At 37.0% G+C, this 26,925-nt stretch overlaps 1 protein-coding gene across 17 annotated transcripts in view; it reads left to right on the top strand.

Moving 5' to 3' along the window:
* Positions 1-26,925, top strand: part of NRXN1 (neurexin 1) — a 1,021,265-nt gene that overhangs the window by 842,595 nt on the left and 151,745 nt on the right. For all 17 annotated transcript variants that reach the window (XM_074341128.1, XM_074341127.1, XM_074341130.1 and 14 more), the window contains one exon: positions 22,736-22,907. In XM_074341128.1, coding sequence (XP_074197229.1) covers positions 22,736-22,907 — 172 coding nt within the window. The remainder of the gene's footprint in view (positions 1-22,735; positions 22,908-26,925) is intronic.

Genomic DNA, 26,925 nt, shown 5'->3' with positions numbered 1-26,925 from the left:
GGACAGTGATTCCTGTAGGTGTTGTCTCAGCTGGGGTGACCTCCTAGGTACCCTCAGAAATTTGTTCATTTTTGTGATCCTGCTTTATTTTTTTTAATAGACTTTATTTTTAAATTCTTTTTCAGACCTTAAATGGTTTACCATAGAATGAAATGGACAGTACAGAGATTTCCCATTTACCCTATGCCCCTCCTTCATGATTAATGTCCCCCCCTCCCATGGTACATTTGCTACAACTGATGAACCTGTACTGAAATATCATTATCACTCAGAGTCCACACTTTACATCAGAGTTGACCCTTGCTGTTGCACATTCTATGGGTTTTGACAGATGTATGATGTATCCGCTATTATTATACCACACAGAGTTGTTTCACTGCCTTAAAAAATCTTCTGTGTTCTGCCTAATTATCCTCCCTTCCCCAGCTTCTGGCAACCACTGATCCTTTTACTGTGTCCATAATTTTGTCTTTTCCAGAATGTCCTACAGTTGGAATCATACAGTAGGCAGGCTTTTCTGATTGGCCTCTGTCACTTAGTAGTATGCATTTGAAGTTCCTCTCTGTCCTTCCATGGCTTGATAGCTCATTTATTTTTTAGCATTGAATAATATTCCATTGTCTGGAGGTACCACAGTTCATCCATTCACCTACTGAGGAACATCGTGGTTGCTTTGGAGTTTTGGCAATTGTGAATAAAGCTGCTGAAAACATCCATGTGCAGGTTTTTGTGTGGACATAAATTTTCAGTGTATTTAATTTGATGAAATATCAAAGAGTGTGGTTGCTGGATTGCATAGTAAGAATATGCTTAGCTACCAAAGTGGCTGTACCTTTGGCATTCCCACCAGCAATGAATGAGTGTTCCTGTAGCTCCACATCCTCGCCAGGGTTGGTGTCATCAGTGTTTTGGATTTTGGCCTTAGTAATAGGGGTGGAGTGGTATCTCACTGTTGTTTTAATTTGGAACACCTTCGTGACGTAAGATTTGGAGCATCTTTGTATTTACATATTTGCCAGCTGTAAATCTTTTTGGTGAGGTATCTATTCAGGGCTTTGGCCTATTTTTTAATTTGGTAGTTTGTTTTCCTATTGATGACTTTCAAGAGTTGATTATATATTTTATCACATATGTCTTTTGCAAATATTTTCTCTCAGTCTATTATGTACTTTTTTTTTTAACATCACTGACTTTAGAATTCAGTTTGTATAGGCCTTGCATTGATGTATGAATACATGTGTGTGTGGACCGTACCTTCAAAAATAGGGGTCAGACTCTGAGTTTGTTTAGTATCCTTGTATAGTCCCCTGTATACAGAGAGATACTCCATGATAAATTGGTCAAATGCGTGACTAATGTCCAATGGGAGTCATTTCAGTGTAATGACACCCCCAGTTAAAGGAGCTTCATACAGGGACTGAGGCAGGGACTGATACAAATTATGTGATCCTCCTGCTTCATTTTTCAAGATATTAAGATAGATTATAAGTGAGCATTGAGGACAAAGAGCCACAAAAATATTCTCCTGCATTTGGACTTAAACTTTCCGAAGCCTTTTCAGAGTTAAGGGACTTACAGGTAGATCACTCATGTAGGCAGCATTGTGGTCATTGGATGATAGAACAGATGTCTCAGATAGAGATAAGTTGTGGCTAGTTCTTTTTTGGTACAGATTTCAAAACTTCCATAGATTAAAAAAAATATTGTAGCAATAGTGAAAAACAGATAATAATTCATTCAAGAATATTTTGAGTTATCCCCTGTGCTGAGGCATTGTGTGGCAAAGACCAATTTGACATATATGTACTCAAAACACTTCCAAGTCCTATAGGATGTTAGAGTTGTGTGCATGGATAATTATAGTGCATGGTAAATAGCTATGTGCAATAAGGATGTACAAACTCGGGACAGGAAGGGTTAACTATTGCTGGGGCAGGGAGTGGGCCATGGACTCATCTAACAGACATTTATTGAGCACCTATTGAGGCTCAAGTTTCGTGTGGGAAATGGGCTGCAAGGATGAGGTGCGAAAGTCTCATGCCTTCAGAATCCTCCCAGTGCAAGAATCAGGTCCAAGCACAGTGAAGGCTTCAGGAAAGAATATCAGGGAAGACCTTTTGGAAAAGGTAGTGTTTGTATTTGGCATCAAACGGGTGGTAGGATTTGGATTTTGGATTTTTGGAGATGTGAGAGATGTAAGGGGAAGCACATTCGAGATACTGGCAACAGAAATGGAAAAGGCATCTGATGGTCTCACATTCCACAGTTTAATTTCTGATTTCTTTTGATGATCATTTTATATCTCGGAACATATCGTTAACATACTAGTAGTAGATTATACTCATTGAGAACTTACTTTACCAAGACATCACTTTAAACATTTTACTCTTTTAAAAAGATCTCATGTAATCTTTGTTAGATCTCCGAGGCAGATATGATCTGTATTCCCAGTTTTACTAAAGGAGGCAATGGCTTGTCTCACCTGGAATTGGAACACACATGCAGGCACATTTGATGCTGAGTTCTACTCTGCATGCCAAAGCCACAGCAATGCTCTCAGGGTTCTCTCTCCACAAAAGAGTTTGCAACTCAAAATATTTTAAAAGGTTATTTCAAAATATGCCTGTAAAATCAAATCTGATGAGAGAGGTAGGGGAGAGACCGCTCTGAGCCAGTAAATATGGATTCATCAAGACTAAAGTCTGAATAAGCAGGGTCTTGTGGAACATGGGGTTGTTTTTGTTTTTTGGAAAATGTTGGACCCGGAAGGCATCTGCTTATGTGAAAGGATAGAATGACAAGTGAAGAGAGGAAGCCAGGGGGTTTGACTCCTGTTCAGGTTTTATCTTCTCCATCATGCGGAATGATACACTAGAAAGGGTACTATGGATCTGAGGGAGTTTAAACCCAAGATAAATAAGAGAATTAGTGTTTTCAGACAGCAGAGCTGGAAGGGAGTTGTTTGAATGAAGAAAAAGATTTGAGTAAAAGCAACACAGATGGAAGATCTGGAGGGGGTGGTTAAAACCCTGTAATTGCATTTTCACATCCACAAGAATACATACAGAAAAAAGATCTTGTTAATGAACACTGTGCAGAGGTCTGAGAATTTTAGTTTACTAAAATTTCAGATCAGCAGCTAGTGAGTCTAACTATTAAAAAAGCCAGACAATATTGATGGAAGAATAATGCCTTAATTAAGGAAGAGAGCACACTGTTTAGTACCTAGCTTATGTACTGCATTTAAGTCAATGTATTCTGTTAAGATTTGCTTAGAATTAACAAACTGGGTATCTGAAGGGTGAATGGTTAGGAAAATTTCTCTTGATGATTGATAGAGTGGAAAGAATGGAAAGCTATATTCAATATCTTGTATTAACCTATAATGAAAAAGAATATGAAAATCAGTATGTGTATGTATATGTGTGACTGAAACATTATGCTGTACACCAGAAATTGATACATTGTAACTGCCTATACTTCAATTAAAAGAAAAAAAGAAGAATAGAAAATGAATTTCCAGGAGAAGACTTGAACTACGGTTGGAAGGAAATGGTCTGCATAACTGTTTGCAAAAAGAGGAAGGGTTGTCATATGGGAAAAGGATACATGTTACACTTTATTGATCCATACTGCAGACATATTCAAGAGAAGTAACTTTTAGTTCAAAAGGATTTTCAAAAACAGGCTGCTTTGAGAAGTAGTAACATTACTGGCAGGTTTCAAGGACGTTCCCTTTGTCAAAGATATTTTAGAACCATTTCCTTCATCAGGAGAGAGTTTGGGGCTAAGACTTCTTTCCTATTCTAAGGTTTTTGTTATTTTATTATTCAGTATTTTAAGACTCTTTGGCAAAAGTCCTCATTTCTTTCACCAGTTGTTTCCGGGTACATGGTGGGACAATCTAAAATAATGGACCAGGAGGGATCCTATAAATTTTCCATGTTTATGGTCTCCAAATTACATAGTTCTTTGTAACTTTAAGTCTTAAATAATATAAACAAATATAATGGAAATAAAGCATCAGTTTATGGACATTCTCTTAAACTATCAACAGGGGAACACTAGGACATTTTTATGACTAGTAATGTGAACAAGTCAATACATATTGTGTAGTCTAAATTAAAACCTAGGGGCAAAATATCCACTCAGCTGTATTTTTAAATTGTATTTGGTAACCACTATCATTCAGTCATGGAGAAACCAGACAAAAGGAGATGCTTAGAACTGACCCCTCCATTCAGGTGCCACCTTCTATCATTATTTTATTGCCAGAGACCTGATTTTGCATATACCACCCCCCTACACACATATAAAGTTGGAAAAAGAATTAGATTTGAAATTATTTTTTTATGTTGAAGTTTCTGCAAATTAAAGGGTCTGCTTCTTCAACACTTTTTTATTTCTAAATGTGGAGGGATATCTGATGTTCCCTTGGTAATGATGGTTGCTCTTCTCCATGTCCTACTTGTCACTTGCCTTATCCATCTAATTTAGCTTGACACAGAGGATAAGGAGCTCCCATGTGGCCAATGCCATCTCCCTTATGCTTAACAAAGATTTTCCTTATATGGTAAATGTAGATTTGTTGTGTTAACTCTGTCAACATCATGGAAGTATAATTGCATATAAATCAAAGCCATTGTCAATATAATCATGCAGAATATATTATTCTTTTGTGTTTCTAGACCATCTTTATTATTTTGATGAGCTATATACAGCAGAAACCCAGGAAACGTTATTTTCTGTGTCACCAATAAATGAAAATAAATGCACTCTACAAATAAAAGTGAAAGATTGCTCCATGGGTACATCTGTACTACCTCAGTATTCTCCCAGGGTCTCAGGCACAGTGAATGTACTTACAATTTGGATGGAAAACATCGACTGTGAGTGTAGGGTCTTCATCACTCTATTGCAGTAATTTTTGCCAAATCATCTCAGCATCCTGGTAGAAACCAGATTTGGCTGTTTAATTTTCTTTCTTTTTTTTTTTTTCTTTAAATTTTTCTGCTAAATTTTCCATTCATTGCCCAACAGTGGTTCTCACAAGTTGAATGCTTATAAATGAAAATATATTATGGTATATGAAAATTGAGAAGGCTATTGAAGAATAGAATTATAGAACCAGAAAGAACAATCTAGAAAATGAAGATGTTAAGTGAGGAAACTGAGACAGCAGAAGAGTTAAGCAATCTGTTCAAGGTCACAAATTCAGTTGGGGATGAAAACTGCAGATACTTTGATCTTTCGGCTACCATTCATTGTCTGTTCTTTCTATTATGGAAAATTTCTAGCACAAATAGAGAAAAGAACATGATAGATTTTGGTGAACTCATCACCCAAAGTTAACATTTAGGCCATTTGCCAAAAAATGTTCATGTATTTTGATTAAACTTGTGCATTACTTTTTTATTCTAAGATATTTTGCTAAATGTCTTTTCCTCCCCTTATGAGAACATATGCATTTCTGTTGCATCATCTTGTTCTTAGATAGTTTTCTGAAGACTGACATCTTTGTATTATTCAAAAAAGCCTGTTTTTACATTCAACAGTGAAGTTTCAGTTTAGTAGCAAGCTGTGTGTAATTGTTTTCTTCTTTTCCCCCCCAATAATTTAAATGATTATTTTCATTTCCTGTCGTACTGCAATGATTGATATGTCTAAAACAAAGCTAAAATGTAAACATTTATTTCTTGCTTTAATGGGAATGCTTTTAGTGTTAAGCATGATGTGGGCAGTTGATTTAATATAGATTTGGTTATATCATGCCAAGGAATATTTTTCTATTTCTAGTTTACTAAGTGAAGTTTTTAAAAATCAAGAATGGCATTGGATTTACCAGATATCCTTACAGAATCTATTTTTTTTTACTGAAGTATAGTTGATTTACAATGTTGTGTTAATTTCTGGTGTACAGCATAATAAATCATATACATACACTTATACATGTATATATATTCCATGTCTGTGAGTCTGTTTCTATTTTGTAAATAAGTTCACTTGTGTCCTTTTTTAGATTCCACAGATAAGTGAAGTAGTATTAGAATGGAATACTGAGTATTTTTCCATTTTATATATGTACACATATGTGTGTGTGTGTATATGCACACCACAGCTTCTTTAACTAGTCACCTGTTGATGGACATTTAGGTTGCTTCTATGTCTTGGCTATAGATTCTATCTTAATGACTGCATCCTTTTTTTAGATTCCACAGATAAGTGATATCATATGGTATTTTTCTTCCTCTTTCTGGCTTACTTCACTTAGAATGATGACTGCCTAATTTTAAAACATTGCAGCATTCTTGGTATACACACAACATGGTCATACGTGGCACTTGAAGTCAGAAAGAACCAAACACTAGTCCTTGGTTTACACTTAGTGGCTGTGTAACTCTGGGCCACATTTCCTCATCTGTAAAATGATCATAATAATAGTTATCTCAGAATTGTAAAGCTAAAACCAGTTATTATACAAAGTGTCTCACACGGACTGACTCAGTAGATGGCACTACGTGCAGCAGACCTCGTTCTCAGAATGGGGGGGTATTCATTTGTATGCTATTGAATATACATAGGGAATATGCCAATTGGGATTTTTGTAACAATCCTTATAATAGAAATTGGCCTGTGGATTTGGGATCGGTGTATATGTGTGGGTGCCTCATTTCCCTGGCTTTTGTATAAGGCAGTTCTAGTTTTATGAAGTCAGATGAGTGGTCTTCTGTCATTTTCTGTATTCTGAAGCAGGCTCCATCACTCAGAAGTACCTGTTTCTAGGCTGTGCTCCCCCAAAGGCAACGTAGCACAGTTGTCATTATTTGTTAAGGCAAACAAACCTGGATTCAAATCCAGATTATTCAGCTGATCAGCAGAGAGACTTGGGGCAAGTGACTACACATGCTTCTACCTCAGTTTCTTTATCTATAAAAGTGAAGGTAGTAACAGCACCTGCCTCTCAGAGTTGAAGTGAGGATTCAGTCAGTATTTAGTTAGTATTTATGTTGTGACCATTAGGGGCCAGAACTGTGTTCAGTGGTAACAGTAAAAAAGATCAAACTGGGAACTTAGGAAGTGGTCATTGACAATTAAAGCTTATTGTTTATACAGCCTAGTAGACACAGGAAACAAACTTACAGTTACAAGGGAGGTAAGGTGGGGGGGGTGGAGGGATAAATTGGGAGGTTGGGATTTGCAGATATTAATTACTATATATAAAATAGGTAAACAACAAGGTCCTACTGCATAGCACAGGGAACTAATTCAATATCTTATAATAGCCTATAATGAAGAAGAATATGAAAAGGAATATATATATATGTATAACTGAATCACTATGCTGCATGTTGTAAACTGACTATACTTCAAAATTTTTAAGTATTTAAAATATAAAAAACTGACAGTTTATATTATTATCAAGATTATTAATAAATAAGGTGTATATTGTCTAGGTCAAGAGCCTTGACACTGGTAATTTCTGCAGTTACTTTTCTCTAGTTTTATCAGTTTCAGTTATTTCTGTACTAGTTTATCCGTTTCAGCTTTACAGCAGTGCCTAAACATAGCTATCTAGATAGCTGCGAAGGTATTTATTACTTCTTTGTCAAGGGATTGACAGTTTGTACAAAATTTTTATTGCAGTATTGGGTTAGAACAAATTATGTCCTAGAAAGTAGCATGTGACAATATTTGTGATAGAATAATTCTAAAGACAGTAAGATGTTATAGAATAATAGTAATTTTTTTAAACCCTCTTATAGTTTCTTTAAATATTAAAGAGGTGGTGAGTACAATAATGACTGGATAGACTGAGGGACAGTATGACACCATTTAAACTGGAGAATTTTGGCTGACAAGAGAATAGAAAAGGAGGCGTCTTTTAGAAGGGAAAAAATAATACATGTTCTTTCAAAAAAATAAGTTGTATTAAAATTAACGTGCAACTCCTGAATGGATAAATTCAGCAGTACTTTTGAAACCCTCAGCTAGTGTGTGTGTGAAAGGCAGCAAAATGGACCTTTTGATGTTGAAGGGATTTTTAGGCATTAACATCAATTCTCTCTCTCTCTCTTTTTTTTTTTTTTTTTTTTGCATTTATTTGGAGAACTTGAGTGTTGCCTACTTTTTAATTGATAATCATGTATTGTGCATATTAACCACATATCTTTTGAAACCAGTGCATTTTGGAAGTCTGTGTTAATGTCAGTATAGCCATTCATTAGGAAAGTGCATTGAGATATCTGGCTATTATAATGTAAATTAGACATTATATTTTAAGCTAAATGATGAGTCAGCAATGCAGTAAAAACAAAAATAAAATAAAATGCGAAGATAGCATTTACATTTATAAGGTGAATTTACAAATCTGTCCTGAAAATATGGTCATAATGTCTTTTTATGGCATATACTGGAGTATAAAATATACTGTCATGGCAAAGTTTGAGACAACTGATAGAGCTAATTAAAACAGGAAAGTGTATTATCATTATTTCAAAGGAATATGGAATAATTTAATTTTGACTAGGAAAGCTAATCAAAAGCTTAATGTCAACAAACCAGTTGTACTGGGTTCACATTTGTTGCATCTTGGCCCAAACTTAAAGTACTTCCCACATCTCTTACTCATCCATCATTAAGTGTAATTGTTAAGTCTTGTGAGTTAATCATAGATTGTTCCTTGTCAGTTGTTAACTGAGTGCAACGAGAGCCAATATTAGATGTTCTTCTCACTCTCTTTTTTTTTTTTTTTTTTTAACATCAAACTGTGCTCTTTGCTTGAAGAGGAAGTGTTTCAGGTTTTTTGGTTCATTTTACAGGGCAGCACAAGTTTTACCGTTAGGACTCTTTGCATGAAGCATCCTCTTAGTGCTGGCATTCTTGGGCAGCATCTTGGAAAAATTAGCTCAAATTAAAAATGGTATCATTAAAAGCTAGACCCATGCTTACAGGCTTAGAGAGAAAGAAAAGATGGTAAAGACTGAGAGACCAATTTCAAACAACTAAGATAAAAGTTAAACAATTTGAAGAATTTTTACTTATAAATAGAAAACTTGAAATATTTATGGAGGGGGAGTATTAAAAGGGTCTGAGACATGGTCATTATGTTTTGAAGAGAGAAGGTAAATGAGATTTTAAAAAGAACAAGACTGATATTAACATTTCTAATCATGACCTCAAAGTTAATTTAAAAATTTGAATAATTATAAATAAAAATACTTTTATTGGGCCAATCCATATTTCAAATTTCAGCAACTCTACTTGTTAAAATATGTTTGTTATTGTGATACAAGAAATAGCTAAAGATGATTTATTTCATTTCTTCTAAAACCACTTAAAGGCTTCCTATAACAGTTCTGTACAATGTTGGTTTTGATACAACAAAACTGGTTACAGAATTCATATCTGTATTTACTTGACTATTGATCATGACACATGGAAACTTGATCTGCTGGAAAATTATTAATATATCTTTTTAAGTATTAAGTTTATCATTACTGGGAAACTAAAATTAACTCTCTCATTTCCTTTCCAATTGAGTCACAAATTTAATTTAGCAACAAACTCCATGACTCTCTTTGTTGTGATGATATATTCTGTTGGATTTGATTGGAACTTTGAGCACATCTTTCCAAAATGACAACTAAGGCTAAAAATAATTTAAATAAATGTGTTATCTGGAGGGAAAAAAAATACTAGATAAAAACAGGGATGCAGGCAAGGGAGCTGAGAGTAAAGATACTGGCCATTTTTCTAATTGCTCCCCCACTAGACAGTCTCTGGGCATCTGGTGATATTCAGAATCAGAATAAAACCTAAAGGGCATGGTGCTTCCATTGCTGTGCCCAGAGTTCCTGAAGTATGAGAAAATCAACTCTGTCCCTAAGCTAGGTGAAGATTTAGCCTACTAGTAATTCTGAACACCCGGGCTCATTTAATTCCCATGAATGAAAAGTTGCTGGGCTCTGCCTACCTCCATCTTGGCAAGTTTATCAGTGTTTGAAGCCTCACAAAGTGTTAAGGGTTTTAGGCCCCAAGACCCTCCCTTTTGGGCCTCTCTTCTACTTCCAGATGTTGAAAGGTGCAGAGGAAAGCAACATGATGTGACCAAAAAACATTAGTTTGGAACAAAATAGGCCTGAGTTGGGTGTGAATGGATAGATGATTTAGTTCTGTTATTTCAGAGAAGTCACCTACTTGCTTTGAGTTTCAAACATCCTCAACATGATGATTGTAAGGCTGACAAATAGAGTTGTTATGAGGATTAAAAGAGTGAGAGTTTGAAAGATAATTGATGTATGCTTGGTCTATACAAGAGCAAGGATTCTAGCATCTTTCTCTTTTCAAGAGGCTAACTAATATCACATCTAAACTGTGATCTCTTTTTAGCATCTTGGACCCCTTCTGAGAAGCAGAGTAGTTAAGGATGGTTAAGAAACCAGATATCTTGAGACCAGATCACAGCTCTGATGCTTATTAGACACGTGTTTGGGGGCAAGTTATTAAAGCTTTTAAGGCTCAGCATCCTCATCAAATAAATGGAAATAAGAACATGTAATATAATATTATATTCCTTGTAAACTGCTTAGGAGTTCCTGGAACATAGCAGTGGTCAGAAAGGTAGCTATCATCACCATCACCATTACCATCATCATCACCATCACTATCATCATCATCACCATCACCATCATCATCAACATCATTATCAGGCATCTGTTGCCAAATACAGCACTTCATGAATTTCAACACTCTTTCGGGAAGCTTTGGCACTGATATTACAAAACAGTGCATAAGGTATATATGGTTTCCATTTGGCCTTAGAATGACATCTGTGATTAATTTCTCAGTGGGTTTTTACCTTCTCGGTTAGGTTTGATTTGTGTTCATTTTGAAAAAGTGGACATGTTTGGCAGGGGAAGTGTATAAGTTAGATATGAGATCACAGCATATTAATCTTGCTGTGATATTTCCTAATTAAAGATTTATCACAGATAACCTAAAGTTCTTTGGAGAAGACTGTTCATCAAATGAGACATGCCTTCTTATAGAGCACTGGCTTTTCAACGATTGGCAGGAGAGACCTTTAAGTGTCTTTTGTACTTCAGTGTGTATCCACCCTTCAGTTCTTGCTTCATAGAAGGACATTTTTCACAGACAAGCCTTGTCCTTTTGCTCAACAGGGTCAATGAGCAGCTCTACCCTAAAGTTCCCAAGGTTCTTTTTCCCTCAGGATACAGGGGATCAGTCATTTGGGGTTGGGGGAAGCAAGGGAACAGCTAACCAGACAGAAAGAACAGCAGAGGTCCTGAGATGGGACAGAATGTGCTACATTCCTAGAAATTAAAGGCCAGTGTGACAGAGCAGTAAGAGAGGGAGAAAGAGAACGAACATGTTCTTTTGATAGATAGCTACTAACTTGAGTTTGCTCCCAAGATTTCTCTCTCAGCATGACATTAGTCCCTTAACAGAATCCACAAATCTCTTCAAAATACCTTGTGGCTTTTCCCGGGGAACCATGAAAAGGGATGATCTCAGGGAACTTCCAGTGGTTACTGCTCCAGAGAAGTTAGCAATGACTATTTACTTCGAGTTCAAAGTGTTCATAAATTATTTGGATTTAAGCACTTTGTGTGTTTTTGGCTTCAGACTTTTAGGCCAAATTGCAGGAAAAATTCATCTTTTGACTTCATTTATTTGAGATGTTTCTGAAAAAAAAAACATAGTGGATGAACTGGATGAAAAATCTCTGTTCTTATTTGAAGTGACCTGTTCATTGCCTTGGACACCCACATTTTAAGGACTCAAGCATTGGACTTAGTTCATTTTCTCTTCCAGGTGTGTGAAACAGGGGCATGAAAAGGTCAAAGGTGGAAACTTCTCTTTCTTCGATTAATTTGTAGAGGGTACTTGAAAAACTAGTTGAATGATTTCAAACAGTATTTTTAAGGTGAAAATGTACAGAGAACTCTTGCTACATCTTGAGATAAAAGAGCTCTCTAGAGACGTAAGTTAACAAGACATTCTACCCCACAAAGAAACTGAACATGTTACATTAGCTTTGAAATATAAGCATAGAATGATGAATCACTTTTTGACATTGTGGAAGTAAATGACTTTTGGAAAATGTGGTGAGTCCCTGTTGATTCAGAAAGTCTTTATATATTAGATTTCGTAAAGCACATTGATGAATGAAACTTAGGAACAAACAATTAGATGAATGTCAAGATGTGTACTGTTAGGTTCTACATTTATAGCAACAACATTGCATTCTTAGATTGGAAGATTTTTAAAATGTGATTAGCTATCTATTTTCCAATTGCTTTATGTCTGCAAATGAAATATTTTGTTTTTTTATGCATAATTCCATAATCTAGTTTTATCTCCTAGACAAACTTTCTGAATAGTATCTACATATGTTCGTATGTAATTTACATATCTCTGTCACGACAAAGAATCCATATATTTATCTCTGAATCTGCATTTGTATATAAAGAGCATCTGTCTATACACATACATATTTTTCTCTCATCAGGGCCTATGCACATACTGTTTCCTCTGCCTGGAAAACCCTTATCTCATTATTGATTTCTTCATATCTTCAGCTCCTTTAAGAGGCTTTCCTTAATAACCCAGTGCCTCTCACAACACCCTGTCCTTTTCCTTCTTGACATTTAGCATACTTTTATATGCTAATGTAAATTTTAATATATAAAAAATAATGAGAGACTTAAAGCTCCATACTGGCAGTGGCACTGTCTGTTCTGTTAACCACAGTTTATCCAGAATTTAGCAGAATGTCAGGAATATAGTGGGAATTCCATTTGCATTTGTTGAGCGAATGAATGGATGAATTAAGTTGAAGACTAAACTCATGCGTTCAGATAGTTCCAAAACTTTAGTGCCATTTATGCAAGAAAATCATAAAATTTAGGAAAATGAATGTATATAAACACAATGAACAAATACATTTAAAAATTTTTTTGAGCCTGGAGAGAGTGGTACAGTGTTTTCGTGAAATGCACTGTACCTAATAGATACTTGCTAATGTTTCTTGACATTATTTTATTTTCATGGCAGTATTATTGTTTCGTTTTGATGAAGAAAGGTCATAACCATCAGGGGCTTCAGCCTTTGAGATTCTACATTCTCTCCTGAAAACTCTTTTGTGCCAGCATTACACACATAAACATAGATTTATTTTTGATGCCTGTAGAAATTATTACTTACCACACTGGGGATAATAGAGCCTTGCTGATTCAATGGAAAATAGTCTTTGGTGAATGCATTTTTCTGCCCATATGCACACATACGCTTTTTCTAAGGATGTAGACAGGTAGTCCTGCCCTAGAAGGCAAGAAGAAAGAAAAGGAGAGAGGTAGCATTGTCAGCTTTTCTCTTGGAATGCATTTCAAATTAGGGCTCTGCTTGAGGCTTGTGAAAAACAAGATAGCATTATTTAAAAGTCAGTTCATCAAACACACTTGAAAATACCACCTCACTATTAGTGTTCTGGTTGCAAGTCACAATTTACAAACACAATTTTTAAATAATATCCCTTCCAAACCAACTTTTCTGTTTCATGTATGGCTTATAAGCATTCGCCAACTGAGTCAGTCAAAATAATTGCATTTATCTCTTGATATGTTTTTATTTTAAAAATGTTTAAATACAAAGGTTAGTTTTGTTTTACCTATAACCTAGTTACTAAGGTAACATTTACCATGCAGAGGATGAATTCACCATCCAAAGATGTTTTGTCTCTTGTCTGAAAAAATATTGTGCTCTGTGCAATGAAATGTAATTATATAGTCACCTCTGCATGAAAATGATGGTTCTAGGATACAAGTGAGTAAAATCCACAAATAATCCCAAACCTCTTTTATAGGAAAACCGTTGTACGTAGAAATGCCAAGAACTAGTGGAAGTGATAGAGCTGAATGTTCTGTCCCTGTCCACTTCAGAGAGAAGCAGAGAAACAAAGGTTATCGTTTTAATCAGCACTTGAAACACAATGTTTATTGCCCACAGTTTCCTGAGTGACCATAAAATGTGATCAAAGCTAATTTAACACCCAACTAAGGGTTGTTATGGCAACAATAATACAACAGCCCAAAAAAACATAAACAAAAAAACAAGCTATATCTGATCAGCTCACTGCATTTTTGACAAGGCTTAACTTAAGCCAGTGTGACCTTAGATCTCCATGCAACCCAAGGAGTTTCTCATGATGCCAGACTACTGGGCTAAATGTTCAAACCAGAGGTCTTACCTGTGAAAAATTAAGAAGCTGACATAGATTACCAGTCAGTGCCCGTTTTTTGCTCTGTTTGATTTCTGCTTTTTTATTATTATTCAGGAGGGAAAAAAGCTTAATGGTAGAACACATTCTTTATCTGTAAGGACACGTGGAAAGATGAGTGTTTCTATTTTATGGTGGTTGCTATTTATTTCAGTGGTTGGGAATGCAGAATCAATGATCTCAATGAGAAATCTCTGATCCCCAAGAGGATGAGTTAGCTTTATTTTGTTCTGTGGCACCATGCAGAGAGAGATACGCTGTTTGGACTATGGGAAGGTGCCATGAAAAAGACTTCATGATGTTTCTGAAGCCGGAGCCACCCTGGAAAACTGCATAATGGTTTGAGAATATATTTTAAAATATAAAGGATAATGCAGTATTGGCTCCACCAGCGAAATAAACAAAATAGAGATAGTTTCAAAATATCGACATTAGAGTGATTGCTCCTTTCCAAGGTGCACCCACCAGTCATTTAGTGGGCCAGTTTCATCCCAACGTTGCTCTGATTCTTGATTTAATTTTATCTAAGGAGAGATAATGCGAGGAAATGGAGGCATTGAAGAGTCGGTGTTACCGCCAGAACTCAGGGTCTGTCCGTCCTCAAGAGAAGAACTCATTGACCTTTATTCTTACCACCACCAACCAGTCCTACATGCCTGGCAAGGCAAAGGTTCTTACCCATAAAGACAAGTCTCTCCTTCCCCAATGCAGATAAGGGGTAATAATTTTCTGGGGGAAGAACACATGTGGCTTACAAAAGGTTACAAAAGCCTCCTAGGTCACTCTGAGACATCGACCTACTGGGATAGCCCCTTTCCTCCTGTAAATTGAAGAATTCTCATTTAAAAATATAATCCTAAGGCTCATATATTTTATAAATTTTGAAAAAAAATCTAAGACTTAAAATCAAATGTAAGTTCCTTTGATTCATATCAAAAAACTAACTAGCACTTTCCTTCTCTCTTTTTTTTTTCTTTTGTACTAACTGCTTTGCCATCCATTTAGGCTTTTCATAGAACCGTAGTATCATTGAGGTGGGAGGGGACACAGAGGGGTGTCTAATCAAGCCATCTCTACTTCAGTACAACCAATTGGACAGTTCACCCATAGGTGAACATCATTAGATTTTAGAATGTTCCCTCTTAAGCCAAATGGCAGATCAATGCCCTGACTTTGGTCAATTCTCAGCCTTTCTGAGCTTCAACTTCTTTATTTGCAAAATATATACACTACTTCACAAATTGTTACAAAGATCAGTGAGATATTATGTGTTCTAAGTGTGATGGCTATGTAGTTTAAGCATTATTTTAATTAACTTCCATCAACCTGCTATGAAGTAAAACATTGTTTTCCAAATGTAAGAATAACAATAATGAGAGTAATAATAGTAATAGAGCTCACAGAGGCTGAGTAGCCATTAAGTGTGCTGAGGACTGTATGTATCTCATCAAAAGGAAATTGCAGTGTGATGAAACTGTTCTGGAATTAAATAAGGATGATGGTGGCCCAACCTTATGAATATAGTAAAACTACTGATGTGTACACTTTAAAAGGGCAAATTTTATGATATGTGAATTGTATCTCAATTAAAAGAAAGAAAATTGTGTATAAGAGAGTTTTAGAAAATTATAAACGTAGAGGTAGTCCACAAAGCACTATGAAGGATGCAGTAAGGAATATGTCAGTCTTTTTTCTTATCCTCAAGCTCTGTGTAATATGGTTGAGGAGTTAAAACAGCAACTTAAAAACTAACATCTAAAACAGTGCTTGAGGGAGGCCAGTCGTGGGCTTACAAAGTTTTATTAGACAGTCTGAGGACCAAGAGATGGGTGTAACCTTCCAACAAGGTGATACCACTCTCAAGATGAGTTTCATGGGATCAAAGGAGTTACAGCGTTCGGTAGAATGGGGGCATATTAGAAAGGTCTACTATCCTTCGTGAAGATTTGATGGGAAAAATGAAAATACTATTTTCTTAAGGGTGGTCACCCCTAAATGCGATCTTTCTAGGTGGTATCACCCTAGATCTCACCCACTTCTGGTTCCGTATTGTCTGATGCTGTGAAGTGTAATCAGCCAAAAAGGTGTAATTTTCCGTAGCCCTCCTCTTGAGTCAGTCCTCTGGCATGCCTTGGTTTCAAGATTTTCTAGAACACAGACACAGCTGAAATCATTCTTTTATAGAAAGCCCCTTCAGCGTGGTCAGGGACCAGCTCTGTATTAGCTATATGATTTGGGGCACACTGTTTAAACTCTGAGCAGCTAGGGAAGCAGCACTTAACCTCTCAGGTCCGCTGGGAGTTTGGGGTAGATACATTGTATATAGCTCAGTCCCTGGTACCCTGTGAGCACTCTGCTATGCAGGCCCTGTAAGGGGAAACAGGAGACAGAGAGAACATAGCTTCTATGTCCCTGGGTGTCTTTAGTATCTGCTGGGCGTATTACAGCTGTCCAAATGCTGGCCTGCCCCTGCCACACAGTTGGAGGCTCCCCGAGACCTTTGGAACCCCCTTCCACATGGCGGCTCTGCTCCTCCCTGCCCCTCCGTCAACTCTTTGGTGGGTGTGAATATTTGCATACATGGTTTATCTTCCCAGTTTGATTGAAAACTTCCCAAAGGGCAGATAATACACTTTACATGTTTGTCTTGCCTACATACTTAGCAAATGCCACATTCATATTACTTACTCAATCTTTACTTAGTAGCTGAACAAATGAAAAATATTAGTCAATGGGGAAAGTGGGAGACAGGACAGCCTCTTGTTTTTGAAGTGGTGGGTTGTTTTTTCTTGGGGGGGGGGGGAGTGCACATTTTCAGCTCAGTGCCAGGTTAAAATAACTAGACCAAAACCACTGCTTGATTTTATGGACCACCTAGATGGGTAAATGCAATCTCTACCAGCCAGTAGAAGCTCTAAGTCATTCATTTGGAAATGTATTTGGGTTAAATTAGCAATGATCTGAATCAGTATGTGTGTTTTGAAGTGAGAGAACAGGTGGCCTCTGACTCCCTGACATACTCTGCAGTGTCACTTACCCCACCAACAGTGCCTTGAGGTGCCCAGAGTCCCCTCGGCCTTAAAACCACTGTGCCCCGGTGAGGATTAGTCTCTGGAAGAGCAAACCATAACATTCAACCTTTCTGTTGCTGCTGTAGCTCGGCCCACGGGAGGTGTTCTGTCCTCTGAAATGAGCATGAGGACTGAATGCATTTGACGGCATTGTCAAGTGTTGTCCAAAGTGGGGCTCTGGAGTTCGGACTGTATCGTGCACAACAGAAGCTTATAGACCATAAACAAGCCTCCTTGCAAATCTATATGCCATCCTGGGTTGCACACTTATTCATCTTGTTGAGTGCTCGATACTCTAAGAGGATGATAAATGAATGAACAACAAAAAAGACATTTTTAAATTTTTTACTCTTTTCCTGGACATATTTAAGCCAAACACTTCTAAGTAACAAGCCCAGAGTTGGGGAAAAAAGCAGTGGCCATGTCTGTATGCCATACACAGGCTAAAACTTTATATATGTGTATTCTGTTTTACCTATTTCATATGCATATAGATTGAAATATATCTGTATCTGTAACATGCAGGACATCTTGCCAAGATATCGAGTATACATTAAATCTGAATCTTGGTTAAAACAAGTATTTTTTTCAAATGAACATATGATTGCAGATGGAATTAAGAGATGCATTAACTATGGTGCCACTTGCTAAAACTTTCAAGTTCCTTCTCAGTGTCATCTTTTAAGTTTCCTTTTACCTTGGTCTAATAATGTAATCGTTATTCAGAAATGAGCTTTTGTGAAAAAATCAATAATTACCTTTGTCACTATTTATTTAATGAAGCCATAGAAAGACTTCATTAAATTATAAATGCCTCGTTACTGATATTCTTGTAATAGAGTTTTGAAATTATGGGGTGAGCCAGTTACAATTTCAAGGAAGATACAGTATTGAAAGACCAGTACATGTCCAATGAAATGACTGCTGGGTTTGCTAATGCAAAATTCATGAGAATTTGTCAGAGACAATCACATTTAATCCCAGAGAATAAGAATTTGAAATGGATTCTTTTAAATTGTAATTATCTATTGGCAAGAAACTTTAGCAAGTTTTATTGTTTATATAATTGAGATGACTTGCTGTCCTGTCAATGCAAGAGAGTGTGTTTTGAGAATATTTAGAGTCCCTGAATGGAATCATAAATATGGGTCCTCTAAATATGCTGGACATTAATATTTTGTGGTTTATATTACTTTATAATTTATGTATTTTCAAGGGGAAAAAGAACTGGCTCTTTGGCTATCATTTATGCTTAAATTTTCAAGGATTTAGTGCAACCTAGGATGGGGTAACAAATCTCTGACTTAGGGTAGAGTCTGTTGTGTGAACCTACTTTGGTGGTATTCCGTCCTGGTCTAGCTGACTCTGGAGTTTAAATCCATGAGATAGCAAAGATATTGGAAGTTGAAGGACTGAATATTCAGGGAACGATGGGCATCATTTAGAAGTCAGAAGCTCTCCCAGCATCAACAATTCTCATTGTTTCTTAATAGTTTGTTTTACTACGTTGCGGCAAGAAACGAATCCCTAAGAAATCTGGGATTTCTTTACCATAGAAAATAACCATTTTACATTCCATATTACAGAAGACTTTAGGCCTAAGGTAAAAAGCCCTTTTTAAGAGTTTGCCGCATTTTGTACCTCTAACGTTGTAATGTGTCTATGCACAGAACTTGAATCTCCTTAATGATTAGAACTCTGATGAAAATAGACTCCGGTAGCCTTCCAATCAGAACAAGTAGGGAACTTTAAGAACTTCTTTCAGTCTATCCTGGGATAAGAAACTTGTCTATAATAGAAGAGCCGCTAAAACAATCAACTCTTGAGGAAAAAATATCCTCACGTACTTCTTACACCGAAAGGGCTGATTCCTAGGATGCAACAGGAAGTTAACTCTGTTCTGTGGAGTATTTCTTCCTGACCCCAGGGAAGTCTAGGAGAAGTCTCAACATGACTTCGGTAGCTCTTAGATAATAAAAAAGTCACCTGTTCATATTTTAGACATAAGTAATGCTCAGCTCACTCACTGCTTTGTAATAATAAATACAACGTCAGTTAAAGCCAGCCCATTACCCCTGCTTGGGCTGCCTTGCTGCTTCCACTTGCACTGAGTGAGGGAGCAGGGTTGTTCCTCTTCTTCCAGGACAGTCACTTCTCTTCCTCCCCTCTGACTCCTTCAGCAATGAGATAAGGGGCAGACATGCAATAGTAACCATCCTGCTGGGTTTAGCCCACAATTAAAATTGCCTCTGAGGGGCAGTTTGCAGGGGACATTTTGATGAGTGTTTTAGTGCTCTTAACCACATCACTGTAATTTCTTTACCTGCAATTCCCTTGAAGCGGGTAAATGCACCTCCTGCAGATGGTCTTTCAGGATTTCCACCTCAGTTCTCGGGCACCCATCGCTGCAACTCCAGCTTCTTTCTGTTATCTTTACTACTGACCACCCCTCTCTGGAGGAGCGCTCTTGGATAGAATACAACACAGTTCTAGGCTGGCTCTCTGACCCATGATCCATGGGAAGTGTTCACACTTTCCTTGTTCTAACAGACTAATGCACAGGTGGCGCCTGGTGTGGTAAAACCTTGCTCTGCCATCAGAGCACCAGCCAGTCATAGACTCTCCCTTTGAAGATTTCTCAGGCAAGTGTCAAATCCCAGGCAAGGGCAACTGGGGTTGCTGATTATCCCAACAACTGCCACCAGGTTCCAGGAGACAAGTATCAAACTTTCTTAGATGTGCCATTGAGGTTGCTTTCCCCTGCACTTAAAGTAAGGGAAAGTAGCCTTCTACCTTGAAGGTACTTGCACATCACATCACATCCAATTCTCTCCAAAAATCCTCTTCTCATTATCAACCTCCTCTTAATCTTTCTTGTCTCTTTAATGGGATGTAAATAGGTAATTAATTCAGGGTCCCAAAAGCAGTTTTGAATGCTCTCCCTTGCAGGTCTGGCTGAGGCAGTCTTGTACCTCCTTTTGTAAAATAAAAGTAACAATCTGTTTTGTTTTTGTTTTTTTTACTTTTATTGTCATTTCAAGATTGCAGCTGAAACTGAGACAAAAAGAGTCCATTGTAACATCCTGTTACACCCACGTATCAGTTGTTTACTGTCCTCTATAAAATTGTTTTAAGCGCACGTTGATTGATACATGTGTACAGTCTGCAAAGCATAGCACGAGGCTGCCCTAGCAGGAAAGGTGAAATGGGTCACCAAGGACAACCAGATTTACCACAGCTGCTAAGGGCAGCTAGAGGGTGACCCAGTGTTCGGGAAGTTCAGGCTAGTGTAATGATTAGGAGCTCAACCTCTAGAGCCAGGCCGCCTGGGTCTGAATCACGGATTCTCTCTTTCTAGCTTTGTGACCTTAGTCAAGGTACTTAATCACTCTGTGCTTCAGTTTCCTGATATGTCCAATGGAGATGAAATAGTACCTGTCTCCTGGGTCTGTTAGGAGATGTACCGGTGTTAGTATTTGTAAAGTGCTTAGAACAATATAGAGGTGTTGGTTAATTAAAGATAACTTAACCTCTTAAATAAGGACTTTCTTAAAAATGGACTTAGATCACGCATGTGTTAAAATATATATGTATACTGTGTTAAATAATTTACTGAAAATGAGCAAAGAGGAATTCTACCAAAATGAGGAAATAATGAGTGCTCATACAAAAGACCTGTGCTAAAAAAAATAAAAATAAAAAAGTCTTAAAAAGCCTCCTTAGGTCCTTGGAGAAAATGTCAGTATTTATTGGAATCCTGTTGTTTGTCACCTGAATAATTCTACCAAAAAAAAAAAAAAAAAAGCCTGAAATGCCTTACAAAGACTTGTATTTAAAACTAAGGATCTGGAGAAGTATGGTAGAAGATAAAAATAAGCCTGGGGAAAACAGCCTAGCAGCAGTCTATGTAGCTGGTGAAATTTCCATTCTGACTCTGAGTTTCCTAATAACCAAAGTCAGAAAGGAAATAATGATTTTAAATCATATTGTGCATCAAGCCCAAAACAAATCAAAACACCCAATAATAAAAACCATACGAACCTATTATAAGAAAGAGATCCTTCAAGGACAATGAGAACCAGGAAAAAGAAAAATAGAAGGGCACAGTGACGATGATCAGTGTCCCAAATGACATCTTCAGATACTTGCCTTCAAGTAATAGTGTTAGACAAGATTTTTTTACAGTAACTCTCAGTATGAGTGGGTGCCATTCTCTTGCCACCTAGCTCAGTGGTGAGAATCCAGCAAGAGGTCAAGAGGCTATGGTCCAAATCTTCAGGTTTCTGTTGCTCTGATTTTAGATTTCTGCAGGAATGGATGGAGTATATGTCCTTTATTCCCCTTTCCCCCATGTTGTTCCTCTCAACTGAGGTTTGATAAAAGGTGAGCCATGGACAGTCTGAGGTTAGGTCCTCTGACAGGGGCCCGCAGTGCGGATATTCTGTGCTACTGATTAAGGGCAAATCCACATGCTTTAAAAATCCACTGAACTCATGGCAGCCCTGCCGTTAGAGAAAGCTTCTCAAAGGCAGAGGGCGTAAGCACGTTTTTCTCTTTGCTGCCTTTTATCATGAAATTCGAAAGTTAACAGCCACAAACTTTGTACTTAGAACGATTTGTCATGTTGCTTTGCAAAATTCAGAAAGGGAGCTCATTTTCGATAACCGTATCTTAACATCATCTTAGCTTAGGTGTGAACTAAGAGCAAGGGAACTGAATTCTAACTCTAGCACCCCTCTGTTTAGTTATGTGCCCTTGAACAAGTCATTGCACCTTCCTGTGTCAGAGTTTCCTCATCTGTAAAATAAAGAAACTGAGTAAATTTCAGACTGTTAGCATCTGATGATTTTTTTGTGTAAATAATGACTAAAAAACTGCCCTCATTAATGCCTGTCCATGTGTGTACTCTCACCCGTTAGAGTCACTTCTGTATCGTGAGCCTTGGCAGTTGGCTATAAATAGATTTCATTACTCTTGTATCACCAGTTATTAAAAGGGAGCATTCCAAGCTTCATTTTTCTTGTGAAATGGAAGGAGTGGATTAAAGGAGCTGTGTCAGAGAACATAAAAGGAGATCCTTTCACACAGGCAGCTGTGCACCTTGTCTGTGGCAACCTCTGGGAAGAAGGCAGCTCAGTTCTTTTGAAAGTGTGTCTTTTGGAATATCAATTATCCATGAAAGAGGTGCTTCAGGTTTACCCAGATGTCAAGAATCTTGCACGAGTTTTTCAGAAGTGAAATCGGAGGAGCAGCTGTTGTTCTGAAGCACATTCTTGAGCAATAATATCCTGTCAGTAATTCTTACTAAACGCTGACTAATCAGTACGACTTCATACAACTCTTTTTTTCCCCTCCTCCCTTCCAGCACCAGGGAAAAATTGGAGTTAAATTTAATGTTGGAACTGATGACATCGCCATCGAAGAGTCCAATGCAATCATTAATGATGGGAAATACCATGTAGTGCGTTTCACGAGGAGTGGTGGCAATGCCACGTTACAGGTGGACAGCTGGCCCGTGATCGAGCGCTACCCTGCAGGTAAGCCAGTGAATGTGTATCGGGGGAAGATTGTAGGAAAAACAGACTGGAAAACAAAGCATTGTTTTGCGTCCGTTTCACCCAATTGTGGGTTTTCTGAGAAACCATCAAGTATTGATTGGACGTTAGACTCATGTGACTGTAATGCTGTCCTATACTGTTCTTGATACAGTGTACAAATGGCATGTTGTAGGAGAACTTGAAGGCACACGTTACGGTTTGCAAAATTCAGGACGTCATTGAAACCAGAAAAATGCACACAACAAAAGGCACAACATGTCAAAGCTCTTTTTACTGCATCCTTGCATTCCAACAAAGGAAAGGCTTTGTCAAAAGTAACAAAGTTAAAATTTAAAACTAAGTGAGGGAGTATTATAACACTTTTCTCTAAAAAACAATAGGAGGAGAAGTTCCTTTGATGGTGGTACATAGCTGAAAATCAGGACAGCTGCAGGAGGGATGGGACAGAGAAGTAGTAAAGGAACTGAATGTAGCACCGTAAATCAGCAGTTAGGAGAACATGCAAGTAAATGACTTTCGTTTTCACTGTCATCTAACCATGGGTTTCACGAGGATTCTGGGACACTTGTATTACTCATTTCAAGTCTATAAAATGAATGTCAAACTATTATTGAGAAAATTAAAATATCTTGTTCATTATTAATGAGCTTTGTCAGTATAATGGTTTTGAAACAAAGGCAGATTAGAAACTTAAGCCAGTGTTACTTGTGGTAGCAGATATCCTCAATTTTTAAATGTTATTTCAAAGTCAAATACAAATTAAAGGTACAAAGGTATTTTACTGCAATTATTATCCTTTCCATATTATAGGACAAAAGAGGTTACTAAGAATGTTAGTCTCATTTGCCTCTGCATCCCTTTTAGAAACAGCTGTTTCTTGTACAGCAGAAGATCTATAGCACAGTATAAAAAAAAAAGATTATGAAAAGAAATTCTCATTTTGAACAATAAAAATGATCACCAACATGTATAGGTAAACTTCTTTATTATAATATTTGTTTCTTGAAGGAAAGAATTTGAGGAAATAGCTCACTTATTAAGTAAAGACCAATTCTCCTTAGTATTTACACACAAATATGGAATGAAATGTCTGCGGTGCCCTTTTGGACCTTTTCTAACTTAGAACATCTACGTCTTCAAGCCTCATTTCAAACCTATTTTATAAACTGGCTGCTTTGCAAATATTTGCTGAATTAAATATAATTTTAAAGCCCCTTTCCATGACAAAATTCAGAAGCAAGCACATTAATAATATGTCCAGTGCCTTTTAAAACACTGGCAAATAGTAGACACGATAAATATTTGCTGAATTGATGTCCTTGGAATTATCCTGGTTTTAAACTACATTTATGAGAATGCACACCTTCTGTTACCAACTATAATAAGATGAAGGATGGAAGATCTGGGAGGAAGATACTTAAATATGCATGCAGTGTTACATAGCCCTGCTAATCCCTTATTGCATTTACCGAAATCCTAGTAGAAATGCATTTTTTGTAATAACTATGTCAGTGGAATAACAGAAAATTGGTGAATTTCCTAAAGTACGTAGTAATTGATACCTGTTTACTGAGAGGACGTCACTGCGCTGGACACCATGGGAGATGTAAAGTAGGACAAGTCCTAGACTCTGCTCGTGTGGACGCAGTCAGTGGTCCCGGACGTGTGAAATGATAAACCCCGTCACGATTACAACGTGGCAGGTGCTTCCTGAAGCCTAGCTTTGTTTCACCAGCTTATTTGTTAAATTTTTCTTAGTTTGGTAACTTTTCACTCTTACCGTACTTTCCAACCTAGTATCTTTAAGGCCTTTGTTTTAGAGAATGTAAATGGTGACCTGTGAGAGAAGAGAGGACGTCCCACTCGCAAGTTAGTTTAGGAAATTCTGGATTAAACTAAGTTAAAAATATCTATGCTTGGACTCTCCCATAGTGATACCATAATGCATCTCTGAAAAAGAAAGATAGTGTGTGTTTCCCGAGCACAGATGATCAGAACCTAGTTTTCTAAGGCGCTCACGCAGTTGGGTAAACGGTTTTTGTTTTAAAAATTTCTGTAAGTACTTTAATGTATTTTACCTGATTAACAGCCGCTTTAAGTGTGTACATACCAGATACTATGTAATAGGTACAGTTCAAAAAAGACATGCTCCCTGTCTTTTTGCAACATATGAATGTCTAATTTGAGAACTAGGAGCCAAGACTGGGGCACTATTAAGTCAACAAATATTTGTGTATTTTTCTAGACTAATATAGTTGTTCAACACATATAATGTCTTATTTACCAATTAAATGAGTGCTCCGTAAAAGAAACAATGTAAACGGCATTTTAAAATTGGAAGCTGGCAAAATCATGATAATTAAGGAGCAAATCTTTAGACATTGTCTGTTGTCTGTTTAGAGGCCACCTTTTATAATGAATCAAAGAGTCAAAGTGTCTTTTCATCAAAAAAGTGTTTCAGATATTAATGAATCAAGGGTGAGCCACACTGCAGTCATTCTGAAGGGTACAAGCAAGGGTAAAACACGGAGTCGGTGCGTGGGAAAACTGGAGCACCTGTGAGGAGTTTGGACCTATATATATATATAAAGTTAATGATGTAAAGAACTCAGGGGCGTCACCATGGTTGTCATCAAGCATTTTATTAATCACCTGCTCTGTGTGCCTTTCAGCGTGATGCTGAGGTAGGGAAACAAGCCATGAAAATTCCAACTACCTTTCTTCTCTTGGAACTTGATCTGCAATAATGCCATGGAGACTGAATACAGATTTTAAAATATGTGTCATCTAGTTTTTAGAACAAAGTGATTTTATGTATGAGTTCAATCGAAATGGCTCACATATCTATTTTGCATCGCTTTATGGCATGACTGTTCTTATTTAAAAAGTACTTTGTTGTTATTATTCATTAGAAAAACAGCTGGACTAATGCTTTTACCACTAAATGCTATAATCAGAGAAGCGGGAACCAACAGACTATATTTGGTTCCTTTTTAAGTGCCTGCATTGCAAAATATAGGTAATAAGGGTTGAAATTAGTAATTAAGTACAGCACTTAACCTTCCATTATAGGACTTTGTGGTAAGTGCTTTTATATGAAGCAATTTGTCTGGTAGTGACACTGTGCCTTTAATGAAAAGCACCTAAAGCGTTGACCAGTGGTGTTAGCCTGTAATCGTCTGGAAGGCTTTCATAGAGAAACTAATTAATAGAGGTAGATGTTATGCTCTTTTGGAGTGTATGAAATATTCTCATAACTCCACAATTCACATTTTAGAATAAATGTTGAGTTTTCTGAATAGCAGATCCAGTTGCCATTATTTTCTGTGAATGGAACAAAGCATAGAAATAATATTTTGCAAACCGTTTAAAGTTGAGAAAGTCGTTCCTTAGTGCTTATCAGTTACAGCTCTAGAAAATAATACATCATTAATCTCTGATTTGTCCCTAATTACCGTTAGGTAGCAAAATTTTTTTCTGTCAACAAAAATAGACTTCCTCTTCTCATAATGTTAATCCACAGTCTAACATCATTTAACTTGCCCAGACTAAAGATTGCTCCAGATAAATTGCCTTTGAGGATAAACCTTTGAATCCATCTGTCTACCACAGTGTGCCAAAAAGTAGTTATTTATTCTATGCAAGGTCAGATGTTCATTTTATTCTTGTCAAGTTAATACACCAAATCAACAAATATTTAAGGGTGGGAACTATATTGAAAGAAGTTTCAAGTGTCAACGAAACAGTTAATCAGTTGACCTAAGAAAGAAATGGAAAACTTTATTTGAGCCAAATTTGAGGGTTATAACCAGGGAAGAGCATCTCAGGAAGCTGAGTTCTGTTCTGCGCGCTGGAAGTCAAGGCACAGTTGTATAAGTTTTTTGAGACAGAGGGCTTTGCATCAAATGACGTATTATTGACAGTTTATGTAATCCAGATTTAAGCACCATGTGACCTTTTACAAGATCAAGAAGGATCGGCTATCTTGAAGGATTTG

Source organism: Camelus bactrianus, chromosome 15 (assembly GCF_048773025.1).
Source record: "Camelus bactrianus isolate YW-2024 breed Bactrian camel chromosome 15, ASM4877302v1, whole genome shotgun sequence".
Taxonomy (NCBI): domain Eukaryota; kingdom Metazoa; phylum Chordata; class Mammalia; order Artiodactyla; family Camelidae; genus Camelus; species Camelus bactrianus.
This window is presented reverse-complemented; position numbering and strand designations above follow the sequence as displayed.